At 44.9% G+C, this 14074-nt stretch overlaps 1 protein-coding gene across 9 annotated transcripts in view; it reads right to left on the minus strand.

The window, feature by feature from the left end:
- Nucleotides 1-516: 516 nt before the first annotated feature.
- Nucleotides 517-14074, minus strand: part of STOX2 (storkhead box 2) — a 253967-nt gene continuing 240409 nt past the window's right edge. For 8 of the 9 annotated variants that reach the window (XM_062213217.1, XM_062213212.1, XM_062213213.1 and 5 more), the window contains 2 exons: nucleotides 11471-13733; nucleotides 517-6800 (listed from right to left, as the gene is read on the minus strand). In XM_062213217.1, the coding sequence (XP_062069201.1) occupies nucleotides 6605-6800; nucleotides 11471-13733 (2459 nt within the window). In that variant the 3' untranslated portion in view covers nucleotides 517-6604. Of the gene's footprint in view, nucleotides 6801-11466; nucleotides 13734-14074 lie in introns of those variants that run through there. The other variant, XM_062213220.1, reaches the window with a different exon arrangement.

A 14074-nucleotide genomic window follows, 5' to 3' on the forward strand; every position in this document is an offset into this window, starting at 1 on the left:
TATTGGAGAGCTGATTGCATAATATATTCTGAAGGCAATAAAACATAGCAGGACTCCAGACTTCTGTAAAGGCCTCGCTGGAATATGTGAACAGCTTCCTAGTGATGACTAGAGTTAAAATTGTGATGTTAAGTGCTAAAAAAAAAGGGAAACCCCACAACTCAACACATTACTGTATAACTTTACAGAAAACAACTATATGCATCTCTAACTCTAACCTTTACTATGTTTTAAATTCAAATGGTTAAAAATTAGCCATGATTTTTTTCAACATTCCTAGAGAAAAGAATTTTGATCAGAAATTTCAATTCTTAGTTGTTTTAACTCAAAAGCTCTAATAATAAAGAACATGCATGAAAAATTTATTTTGAAATCATATCAACTGAAGAGAAGTAAATTTATCTCACCTGAAATGTTTTCTCTCACATACCAAAAAAAATTCCACTTAGACATATAACCAAATGTTATTTAATATCTTAAAAAGTAACACAATCCAAAATGGATATTTCACACAACACTACATAAACAACATGAACACAATATTACCATATGGAGGGACTTTCAAATATAGACTTACAAAAATCCCTGTCCTTTTTTTTTCTTTTAAGTTATTATACTAAGCATGACAAGTAATCATCATTTACAATATGGTACACTGACACGATAAAAACCATGTTACAAATGTGCTGTTATAAATCAGTAACATTAGGGAAGACGTTTCATGAACCGTAATTATTTCATATGAAATACTATACAATATAAACAGAACATCCATCTTGGATGACCTTACAGCAACCAGAGACCAAGTAATTTAAAATTTTTTTTTTCAGTGCAAACACATTGTATTCAAGGCAGTCTTGGCTGCAAAACTCCTTTCTAACATACAGTAAATCCCACTTGTACTTCTTAATTCATTTACCCTAATGCAATAGTCACAGTCACTCAGAAAGATACCTGCAGAATTATGATCCCTTTAAACTTGACGTTTACATTTAGTTCTCTTCTAGAAAGTAGTATCTGTGTTAGCTGCTCCAAGGACTTTAATTTGTAGCTGTCAATACTTACATGAAGGTGACCCCCGGGCAGCTGTTCCTAACTCAGCGTGTGTGCACAGCACTGCACAGCATTCTGCCCTTCCAATGTGGAAACCGTGGCGTTGTGTCAGGGTCTAGGAAGGAGGCAGGGAGGGAGGCGCTCAGAGGACAGGAAGGGGAGGAGCTGCTGAGTGTGTTCTGCAAGATCAACTTCCTGGAACGGCAGAGGCCTGATACGGAGAGCTCAGGTCTCAGGTTGGGTACCTCTTTTTGGTGGGAGTACGGGAACTGGGGGTGTCAGGGTCAGCCTTTGCACAGGGAGTGGGCAGCTGTACAAGGCCCACTCAAGCTTCTAACCTTCCACAGTCTTTGCTTCCCCACTTGCAAACACCCCATTCCCTCGCTGGCGTCAGGTGTGTGTGTTCACACTTGAAGCCAGCAATGGCTGATTAAAGCCCTGTAACTCACATGAGGCAATCAGAAGAGGGTTGGTCCCCCTGGAGCCTTGTAGAATTCGGAGGCTTGCAAACCCTCAACTGTAAGTCATAGAACAACTGTAACAACACAGGATTCCATGGCAGAGGAGCCATGACTGGGAACCTCTGGGGCTGCTGCTGCTGCAAAACACGCAGGGAGACGCCAACGTCTGTTTCAAACACACGAGGAAAATGGATCATTTTTTTTTTCCATATACATAATTTACGAGATGTCTCCTAAAGAAAAATCTATGGAAAAATGTTGGATTTAGTCTTAATGCTGTAAAAACCTTCTGCGAGAGGGATGGGATGACAACGGATTCTCTGATCTTACTTGGCAAAGCTCACACTGATAGTCGTTTCTTCCTCACCAGCATTTTATGATCCCAAAGCAAACTGCTCACCATGGGTTTTGCATTCATTCTTCCTGGGACCTAACTCCCCCCAAGCCCTAAATGACTGACAACAGCCACGACTGTGTGGGGGGAATGAGGCGGAGGCTGGGAGGGAAGGAGAGATCGCCTCTGTTAGGGTCCATGGTGGCCTGGCAGGGCACTGCTGGTCGGTTCCATGACCGCCCCGTGGTCTGCTGAAGACCCCTGTGAAGGATCGTGTACCTCCTAACCTGAGAAAACACTCAGAACCCACCAGCTCCCTCAGAAACCTAGATCCTCCAAAGTAGGGCTCCATAGTTAGGACTGAATTTCTATTGTGCTCAGAGCACTCAGAAGAATACTTGATAAAGTTTTTAATTAAAATTTTGTTTCAGCACCTTCCACTGCCAGGAGCAGTCATGTTAGCACAGGAGTTAGACCCAGCGTGAATCTGTAAACAAGGGTGTGTGTCTAGATTGCCTTTGAGTGGGGTGACACTTGGGTGAATCTGCTAACCTCCCACTTCATCAACTGATGCCAGCAAGGTGTGCTAAGCTGCAAAATTCCAAGCACCCTGAACCTCTTGAATGAAAATGGACAAAGGTGTAAAGTTGCACTTGTTTTCTTTGACTTTATTAGCACACATCAGAAAAATAGCATTGTATTTAGTGATTTCCCATGAAGGTCTATCAAACAGATAGAAAATAGATCTTGATAGCTGCCACTGTGTTTCTGGGTGGTCTGAGGTCACCCCTTTTGTTTATTCAAGTATGGGGATTATAAATATGACCCACTGTGTTTAGTTGTTTGTGAATCTGAATGCTTTGGAAGCACTTTGAGATCCCAAAATGAACTGTGCAAAGTCATCATCAGTTGTTGTTGGTTTCTTAACCAAGCTCTGAACACTGCTCATGTTATACATGGAGAGATTTTTTTTTTTTAAAAAAGTGATCACTGTTGTATTGTGAGGAATATGCCTATAATTTAAGTTAAAAACTTTGCTTTCAAGTACACTTTGTGGTGATAAGTGGTTTATCCTGGGTAGAATTTTACAAAGCTGTGCCAACCTAAAAAGGGAGCAATGCTTCTGTTTCCATTGAACAGGTTTCTCCCCTCCCTGGGGACTGAATAGGGTTTAAATTTACATTTTAGAAATGCTGGTTGGGTTATGAGAGAGAGATTTGGGAACAGCTGGTGTTCAGATCATTGCTACTCCAGATTAACTTTCAATGTATGCTTCCTGAACTTGAACTTCCCAACAGCAGAGAAGCAGTACTTTGTTATTTTTTTTACCTAGCTACTCCCCTCTCAGCTTTTCTACTTCTCTATTTGACGGCACCCCCGCCTTTTTCATATGGTCATTAAGGTCCCCTGAGATGCACAAACGATAGAAAATGGAATACAAATTATTTAACCAAAGTGTGGAATATATAGCCCAGCTCGTTTCATTAAAGTGAAGTTTGGGCTTGCTGTGGTAGCATGTGAGTGAAGGTGGAGAGACCCAAAGTGCTTCAAAATTGGCCACCCAAACTTCTTGTGTGTCTTCCATTACTGAAAACCCAGAATTCAAATCAGATTTCCATATAGCTTGTCAAACTATGTTTACCAACTGGCTCTGTGCCAGAGAGAACTTTTAGCAGGAATAGAGAGGAGGGGAAAGACAAGAATTTTTAGACTTCTGTTCACTCGTAGCAAAATCAAGTGAGCTTTCATGGGGGAGAGAAGACGGATTACATCTGAAAGCCAAATAATGTTGTAAGGGAAAACCACGGCAATGAAAAAGCCATGAGTCCACAGAGACAATCACTAACACACACACACACACACACAGAATGCCATGGCCTAACATTTACGAAAGTTTTAAACTTTGCTTTTCTGAACAATACACTTGAACGCACTGCTGCCATTTCATCAAATTTATGGAGGTAGTTATATGTAAAAATAAAAATTACCATAAAGTAATGTGCTGTATCATCATACAGAAGTGTGCAAAATGCCGACAGGTGTGTTGACCCTTTCAAGTTGAATGCTACAGAGATTCAACCAGATTCAGTTTTGTAAACCTTTCAGTTGATAAGCTCGAGGACTAGCTAAGCAGGCAGGTAACACAAGGCTGTGATTTCACTGGAGGAAAAGGATATTGGCAAAGCTTGGAGAGGGCCTGAGGGTTTGGGCCCCGAGAGCCTCACACATCACGTTTGTCATGCGTGTCCTGCCAGCACCCCTCCCCCAGGAAGCTCCCACTAGATGCAGGTGGGAGCATTTCTACGTCGTACATCTATATTTACAGGCCATCATTTTCTAGGCTAAGAGCTGCTGGTCTAAGGGAGGCTTTTTGCTTTTTTTAAATCACATACCCCATAACATCAGGCAAATAGTGTACACGTTTTATTTGAATAGTGTCTTCTGTGAAGCTATTTCCTGTGAAATACTGACTAATTCCCATTTCAAAGCTTCTCCTGAACGTTAATGGTTTCCTTTCCTGTTTTGCACAGCATTTGATTATTTTGTGGCCACTTTCAAGGATCAACTCAAGGCTGATGTGTTGTTGCAATGGTTACGTTATTTATGAACTGATAGTATGATAAAAATTTGAGATCATGTTTTTGGAAAAAAATGGAATTGGACAGGAAAACTTAATAATCATCTGGTATACAACTCCCCAAGGAAACAGACTATGAGGTCTATTAGATACATTATCATTCCTTCTGGGCACATTTAAACAGTGAGACGAACGAATGATGCATTCTAAGCAATCGAGGCATGCCTTGGAGGAAATAAGGCATGCATTGAAACCAACTGCCTTCAGCATTTCGACGGTGTGGGAGTTTACTAACAAAGTGCTTAAGTTGCACCACAATAAGCACAAAAAAGGAATTTATGCCAAACTTGAGGAGTCCAGTTTGATCCGCTGCACTTCCAAATACCTGCAAAGCATGGTGAGTATTCAAGTGCTTCAGGAGTGTGTCTGGCTACATGCCGGTCTGCACCTCTCAACATACTGCTAGTGAGGAAACCCAAGATGGAATCAGAAGTGTCTCACAAAGTTTGTGCCAATTACTGAAATCTGAGGTGAAAATATTTTAGATTTTTGGATATATATATATATATATACTTTATGATGTATGGCTTCAAAACCAGTTCATGCCACTAAACTAAATAAAACTTTAGGTCAGACCATTTACTCATATCTTAGGTAACCCTTTTGCAAACTGTTTTCCACTACGTACAGAGTTAGCCCATTGTTCTTGGAAAATAAAACATGGAACTCTGGAATGTCTCCTTCCTAGGAGACTGACGTTTTAATTGTTTCTAACCCCTTTGCTGCCCGGTCTCTGTATCCAACAAGACAACTGTCAGCGAAAGCAAAACATTGACAAAGCCATCTGAAATGACTCGGGCTCCTTGGGTACGCGTCCACCTAAAACAAGCCTCCTGAACTTTGTCACAAAGTATCTGTAAACATTACTCTGGCATAGTTCATGTATGCATAACTGTTATTCCGATGAATTTCAGGGGAGTACAAATTATGGTTATACCACACTAGCAGAATGAGCACATTCTGTTTTTCATTACATGGGCATATGTGTATTTCTGATCAAAAATTACTTCTAAAATTTTCTTTATAGGTATCTTCCCAGGAATAAAAGGCCTGAAGTTCAACTCTCCCTAAATTTGCTCTTTCCTATAACCACTAAAAATTATCTCCCACCGCCTAATTTAGGCATTCTATTTAAAACTACATAAAATAGATTTCTGTCCTTCCATTAGGAAGAATAGCATCCTCAGGCCATACTCTTCATTTGTATCACAAAAAACATTTTGCTTTTAAACAAACTAATTATCGTATCTATTATCGTAAGATAGGATCATCCTAAGAATCACAAGGAGGAAACAAACTTCCTTCAAGGTTTGATGAAAACCTTTGACAAGTCCACACGACCTCTTTCAGCACTTAGTGCTGTGCCCCATCCAAATTGGGATTCCCTTCCTTTGTCCACTTCAGATTCAAGGTCCTGTATGTTCCTGCCTGTGACCACGGAAGGTTACAACATCACACAAGCATCCGTCACACCTGAAAACAAGATCCTGAAAGCCAGCACTCCCAGTGTTTCCCTCGCGACCCCTTCTGACACACTTCCACGGCCTCCTGCGAAACAGCGTCACAGAACTCAGTGAAAAATGACTGGTGTGGAAACAATTCACAAACAGAGGGCTGTGGTCCCTGCTGGGCAGTTTGGCATGGATTTCCCTAAGTAGACCCTTGCACTGGATATGTCGTGGTGGCATGGGCATTTTTTTTTTTCTTTTGCTTTTGGTTTTGGAAGTGTCAAGGATCAGTTCTGTGGTGCCATTTAACCACAAACCGGGAACAACACTCATCTGTGGCATTTTAATATGGAATTGGCAACTGCATGACATTGAAAATGCATATCACACTTACAGTGTCTAGACTTTCCTACGTGTGCTCAGGTACAGTTAGAGAAGCAAAAGTATACATATCACCCTACTGCTATTCGGTCGCTACAGAGCCAAAAATGTGAAAAGCAATACTCTGAAATAAGGATTTCGTTTTGCCCTAGCCTACTTAGCAGCACAGTTTAAGTAAGCACAAAAACTGTGGTTGAGATGCTTGTCTTTCCAAAGATGTAAACGTCAGTCCCAGTGTCGTAAACTTGGCCGTATCGAACGAGACAGAAGATCTGAGGCAGAGTGACTATCACACACTAGTAACAGAAGCTTGCAAGCAGTTGGAGGGTTTCTGGAGTTTCTCAGCTTCGTTGCCTGGGGGATCCGTACTGGCTCGGAAGTTGAAGGCTGGCCCGGCTCCGCCGTGGGCCGGACTCAGAGCAGGGTTCTGCCGCCGGTTACTTTCAACAATGCTGGATGTGTTGGAAGCCAGGCTCTCCCGAGTACTAAAAGAGTAAAAAGGTTTGGTTTTGTTTTGCTTCGAACATAAATAATTATATATTGAGCCCCAGAGGAGGAACAAGTGAGGTAGTTAATGGATTTCCTCTGCCGGTTTGTAACGTCCCATCCATAAACATCTCAACTGATTATGCACACACGACGTGTGGTCATGAGACATGTCATCATCAGGGGCACACGAATGACAAAAGGGTTTTTAAGCAGCTCAGTGCTCTTGGAAATGTCTTCCCTCCTTTCCACATTCAAGCTACTTCAAAATGTGATGTGATAGATTGCTATCACATTAGTTTTAAAAATGAATGCTCATAGATAAATCTTTACAGTGATTTCATTTCAGACTGGAAATTAATGGGCAAAACTGCTCCAGATAAACTGTCATTTTACCCTAATGACTCCATTTTCATTCTTGATTAGCAGATTCTGACTTTGGTGGACTTCGAATGTCACTAGCTAATTTGCTGCACTGACGGGAATAAAATCCTTTTAAAACACTTTCTAGCTCTGTTTCAAATTTTAACATTTGAGTTAAGATACATTTTATTTTCAGATAAAAGATCTTAGATTTTTTCTCATTCATTTGTGAAGTTTTCATTTCTGTACCCTTGGTAGAAATATTTTTAAAAGGAGTTGTATAGAACGGAAGTAGTTTAAAAGCCTTATTACTGCAATTTCTCTTCCAATTTTTCTAAATGAGAAATATTTGACACTTTTAAAGATATTTAGAAGATTTAACATTTCAAGTGTGTAAGACAACTGCAGAAGTAAGATTACTGAACCTGACTAGGAGAACTGAATAGGGTTTCACGGTCAAGGTCTTCCTCAAAGTGGCTTTGAGAAACTTCCCAGTTTACAGAGAAAGTGAGGCCACACTCATTCTCAAAACATCTACCTCACTGAGGAGATTCAAACTCCAAAAAACATTCTAGGAGAGCTGGTCCCTATAACCGACTCAAGCCCGCTAAAGCCGCTCAATGGACCAGACTACGACATGGAGACGTCTTCTCCCCTTCTCTTTCATTCCCGTCCTAAGCTGAGAGCATTTGTGTCTGAATCCTCTACCTTGGCAGTCCTTTCTATCAGGTACTTAATTCCAATCCTTTGACTCTGAGTTTGCTTCTCACCAAGAAGCCAAGCCTAAGAGTTAATGATTTAAAAGGCAATTTGTTCACTGGCTACCAAAAAGACAGCTAGACCTACTTTCTGGAACGTAGACGGAACCTTCCAGAAGCTTAATATGTTAGTGGAGACAAATCCAGTTCTCTTTAAGTTAACAGCATACCTGACGAGTGCTCCAAAATTTCATCACTGAAAACATGGAAAGTGCTAGACTTACCTACTTACCTGCCTGACACCTTCCCCAAGAAAATTCATCAGTGGCTTCCCAGAGCCATAAGGGAGGCATGTAGTCAGGGAGAGGAAGGAGGGAGGGCAATAAACCCACCGAAGCCCAAGGATTTCAGGACACACTTCAGTTGCATTCTTAATCATGACAGTAACTTTTTACAGTATTTGATGTCCTCATCTCTATGACAGCAAGAGTTATATTGTGACTTATCTACTTACAGGGTGGCTACAAAGAAGAAGCAAGCATCAAGAAAGGGCTTGTAAACTAAAAACCCAGGAAAATATAAGTTACCTCTGTTATACATCTAGCATATACTAACGAAGTCAGTAGCTACTGTGGATGAGCGGAAATCCAGACATTAGTGATAACATCACTTCTATGGAATTTTAAGATGCAAGGGATGTACTTTGAGATGAGCTTTTAAGGAAGGGGTTTAATGTTTGCTGAGGACCTAGCATATACAAGGCACTGTAAGCAGTTACCAATACAACTGATCACCTAAGTTGGGAGCTGTCCCTGATGTAGGATGTTTTGACTATAGCCAACACACTAATAATTATAAATACAAACAGTATTCCTGTGTCTCCAAAGAATACACTTCACTGTTATAATAGTGAGTATAGTCTGTGACATTCATATTGAGGGCCTGGATTTTACGATGAAAAAGTTAACAAGAGTAGTTTTTACTTTTTTTTCATCAGTGAAAATATTCCTTGAATTTAAAAGTATTTTTTAATGACAGTTAATGGAATTAAACCTTCAAAACAAGAAGTCAGGATTTTGTAGTCAGGAAAAAAAACCTGGTAGCTCTGCTTTTCACCCTCCTGCACGCATGTGTTTCTCTTGGACCCAAGCTTCTACAGCACAAATACATCCCTGGAAGCCTTTGGTTGCTCTGACTTCTGGCCTCAGATTTAGTACAGCAGGCTTTTCATGTCAAGAACTGTCATTTTCAATATTAGACTTTATCACATAGTTCAAGTTTCTACCCTTTTTATTTTCTGATATCCTTTAGCTTCCAACAAATGGGACTAAAGAATTTGGAAATGTGGCTGAACGTGAATTCTGGGCCAGTGTGAAATCTTGCAGAGTGGTCATAAAATCTCTGCTGACTGAGCCTTGGTTGCTTAGTGGACTATTCACAGAAAGTTCCGAATGAACGGCCTGGATGAGAGGCCCACGTCTCACAGCAACGGAAAGGTAACAAGCAGGCCCGTGCTCTCTGACAATAAACCTATTCGTGCTGCAGACGAAGACTCTATACTCTCCTTTGGGGAACATCCTTAGGCATTAGAAAGGCAACGTACAGGATTCGCTTCTGTGCACAGAAAACAAGCTTGTCACCTAGAAGCTAACAGATACTAAATATGAAAGGGTGTTAACTATGAGTTGTTCTGTAGATTCTCTAACTGCATTAAATTTATGGGTGACCTATGTGTTCCTATAGAGAAAATTCTACCCAGTATTAGTAGACATGTGGCTAATGTGTGAAGTCTGTCTCCCTATTTATCATCTACCAAGAAAAAGCATTTAATGGTAAATACACTATTAAGGAAATGAAAATGAACACTTCAAGAAATAATTCCAGTCACAAATTCTACATTCTGAATTCCAAGTTTTGAGATAATAAAATATATTCTGGGGAGGGAAGGTTACCAGTTCAATTGTTTGATTATTTCTGTTTACCCCTGAAAACAAGCGAAAATTTTCAATATGCATAATGCAGGTTAGAGTTCTGAATTAGAAGCCACTGCCATGACTCCCAACATCTCCTTAGCAACTGTCTGGAGTAACCACAGAATACAAAGATACAGGCAACCAACAACACCTTCCATAGGCAACAGCTCTGAACTTTGCTGTGGTTACAGACCTTCAGTTATGCTTCTCTGGTACCCACCACCAGGAATTCTAGAGGAAAAAGAGTAGCACAGGACAAAAAGAAGAAAAGGACAGACAAAATAAGTTGGAAAATAAATCAAGATTTGGTTTAGGATTAAAAATCACTTAGCAAAAATAATTGCTTAGGAATGTCATTTAAGGCCAATGGTTTTCAGAATGCGTGCCACCTACGGCTCCTCAAGGGACAGGCAGAGGTCTCCCGGCCACTTTAACCAGAGTGCCATCTCTGATGTCTGTTTAGACATTAGACCTCTACACACGTTAACTTGGAAAAAAAACCACACGTCCAAAATCATCATCATCGGCATCATCGAGAACTATGTCCTTTAAGTAACAAAAGCCCTCATATGGGGCAAACAGATAAATGATTCCCATTTCTGGTTTTTGGACACTCTGTCACCAAATTACCCAGAGATAGAGTGGAATGATCACAACAGAATGAATTTTAATACTCAATAATAAAAATGAATGACAGCCTATGTAAGCCTAGCTGGGTATCATGGCATGCTGGGGATCTCCGCTGCTGAGGTATGTCAATCTCAGTCGTATTTCTGCATCTCAGAGTCACCAATCTGGAGTAGAATTTAGGAAGAGAAGTAGGCCCCATGTTGCTTTTAGAGGAGAAGGAAGAGTTGAGGAGAAAACAGGAAGTTGCAGAGGACCCTTGCTTGCTTTGGAACCCTCAAGAATGTCTGTGCCCTGGACGTGACCAGGGGCATCCCATACTCTCCACGGTCAACTCAGTACTAAACTGGAACCTCAAGCAGTACCTGAAGGGACTGAATCCACTCTGTAGCAGGAGAAGAGGGCTGGCCCATGCTGCGATCTGACCCAGCACAGGTCCCTGAACTCTGTTTGGGGGGAGGGGCGTTGGGGAGTCCATTTCTCCGTAGACACGGGGCCAGTGAGAGGGAGGTGTATGAGCGAGAGGGGCAGGCTGCAGCGAGAGTACGGATCAAAGTGGCAGTGACCTCAGACCCACTGGGAAATCTGTGAGGTTGCTCTTCTATTCTCACTAGAGGGACCCTCCCCGCAGCAGCCATCAACTGACACGCAACCCCTCTCCCTCAGCGACTACTCCTTCCATTCAAAAAGGAAGGACAGGAGCACCCTCTTCCCTCCGCGTGCTGGCAATAGGAACACAGGAGGAAAAACTCTGGGGCAGGCTGGTCTTAGTTAGACTGGACTGACGCGAGTGTGAGGGGAGGAGCCAACCCACCAGTCCAGATTGGTGATCTCTACAGCTGCAGAAACTTTTGTTTCAATTCCTGAAAGAGAAGTCAGAAACAGGCTGTTAACGACTGGCACAGCTCTCGGCCCTCACTCACAGAACCGAGCCTGTGACATCAGAAACTTTGCAGGTTAAGCTGCAGAAAGCCCCGGGCCCTGGCAGGTGTCTGCGCATCGCCCTACCGTGGGGAGTTGAATCCACTGTCCACAGTGATGCTGCTGCTGTCCATGCTGTCCAGCCGGGCCGAATGCGTGGCTCTCTGATGGCTGCTGCTGTCCGTCTCTTTCGGGGCGAGGAGCGTGAGGTTCTTCTCAAATTTCCTCTGCAAGTCTCTCTCCTTCTCTCGCTCCAGGAGCCACTGCATGGTGCCGACGTCGTCTCTGCCCTTCTCCTCCTCCGCGTCTTTGTTGGCCCCTTCCTCCGAGTCGTCGTCAGAGACGTTGTAGTAGTCGAAGGAGGCCTCCTGGTTCCCTCCAGACTCCTGCTGGCGCTGGGAGGCGGGCATGGCCTGTGCCGCCGAGGGCCCCAGGGCGGGCTCCAGTTTCTCGCACCGGCCTGGCAGCGTGTCGGCAGGGCTCTTCGGGTGCGATTTGAGGAGGGACAGGCTTGATTTGTGATAGCTGTTTACAGACAGGGTGCTGTGAAGAGGCTTGAAGAGCGTGTCTTTGCTGAAAATCTCTTTCCTCTTGTCTAGGCCGCCCGGCTCGGTGCTGTGGTGCTGGACCAGGCGTCCATTTGCCACGGCCTCCGCCACGCCCCCGGAAGCAGCCGGGCCCCCGCCCAGCCCTTTGGGGGACTCCTCCTTGTGCCCCATGGGCTCCCGGGAGGAATGGGGGGCCTGCCTGTCAGAGGAAGACAGCTTTTTCACTCCTTCTGCCAGAGTCAGAGTGTCGTGGTCCTCCTTGTTCTTTCCCAGGGGTGATGGGGCCGTGAGCACCGTCTCGCTGGAGGTGTTGCACTGGAAATAGTCATCGGCAGCTGTTTTGCTTGGACAAGCACCGAGGTCCCCGTAGGATGGCAGACTCTCGGGCGGTTTGCCTGGCTCCAGCAGGCTGCACGCGCTGGGAAGCTCCTTGCTGCCCCCGACTATTTCTGGAATACACACCTCTTTGTAACTCGTGGATGCCAGGTGAACCCTTTGGTGCCCCACAGCCTGGACGGGCCTTAAAGTACTGTCGTCAATGTAGGACTGGCTGGGGGTCTGGTCATCCTGGCTGCAGCCTTCGGCCAAGTCTTCAGGCGTCCCTAGCGAAGAAGCACCCAGAGGGCCTTTGGAGTTATCCATCGACCTGGACCTCTCCTTGGCTTTGCTGGATCTCTCATTCCTGGACCGCCGGTCCTGGGTATGGCTGTGGCTTCGGTGCACTTTGGAGTGGGAGCTTCCCCTGGAAGGCTCGGGAAAAGGCATCTCAGTCCTCCTCTTGGCCAGCTCGCCGGACACGTCCCACTCCGGTGTCATGGGGAAGTGGGACTCGATCACGCTGGTGTTGCTGTGCATGATGAAGTTGTCGCCTTTGTGCTCGATGATGAAGCAGCCCTCCCTGGGCGCCCTGGTGAGTGGGTCACAGAAGTCGCAGTCCCTCTCCCCGGCCATGTCCAGATGCGAGCCGTCCGAGGGCTCGCCTTTGGACACTCGGGTCTTGCTGTGCGACCGAGACTTCCCATGGGACTTCCGGTGAGTCCTGCTCTTTTTACTCCTGCCGCTGTGGTGGGCGGAAGACCCGGCTTTGCTCCTGTGCGCCTTCTCTTCCTCCAGCTTCTTCATGAGGGCCGTGTGCCGCATGACGTTTTCCACGGTCAAGTCCGGGTTAATGCGCCGGATGATTTCCATCTCCACTTCCCGGGGGATGGTGGTGGGCGTGTCCTCGTCGCGCAGGGGCCACTCCTCGGGAGGAAACTGGGCGGAAAAATTGGCCAGCTGTTTGGTCTTGTCTTTCTTAAAGCTCAGCCGGAATAACTTCAGCCCGAATTTCTTGGACTGCTTTTCACTGTCTTTAGGTTTCGAGAGAGTTTCCGTCTTATAGGAGAAATTTACAGTACTTTTGCTCTTCTCAGTGGGCGGCACCTGGCACAGCGAAGGGGGGCAGTAGGGGTCTTTGCAGTCCTTGGCGGGCTTCCTCTGCAGGGTGGACGCGTGCAGGCTGTGCATGTCTTCTCTACAGCAGTGGCACGAGTCGCAGTGGTTCCTGGGCACTGTCCTTTCCCTGACACAGCCCGAGGCAGAGGGCGTGATGGTTCCAGGCTGTGGAGAGGTACACTGAGACCGGTCAGGTATCCTCTCGTCCAAATGGTACCATTTGCTGTTAGTTCTTATGAGGGAAGGTGTTATGAAATAAGTCTGTGGCGTCACGATGAAGTAGCCCTCCGGGGTGGGATAGACCTTCCTCTCTCGTACCAGCGTGTTCAGCGTGTGCCGCAGGATTTCTTGGCTAGGGGTCGGAACACCTGGGACCAACAACACACAAAGAAGAAAGAACCACACTCATGAGCATGCAACAACACGCGGCAGACTGCTGCTTTCCACCGTCCTGTTAGCTTGCCACGCTTTAAAGCACCGCCGCGGGCAAGTATGCAGGATTCCGCAAGTGGAGAGAGCAGCCTAGCCGTCTCTGAGAACCCCAGTGACTACTGCCGCCTGGAGAACGAGAGGACACAGGAGCCAGGCAGGTGGGGCAGGTCTATGGCCTGGTGGCCCAGCCGCCAGGCGCAATGCCTGCGTCCTACACCGGGACGCAATACCCAGTCCACGGCTCCTGATTCCAACTTCCTGCTAATGCAGACGCTGG

The sequence above is a fragment of the Lepus europaeus genome, chromosome 16, assembly GCF_033115175.1.
Source record: "Lepus europaeus isolate LE1 chromosome 16, mLepTim1.pri, whole genome shotgun sequence".
Taxonomy (NCBI): domain Eukaryota; kingdom Metazoa; phylum Chordata; class Mammalia; order Lagomorpha; family Leporidae; genus Lepus; species Lepus europaeus.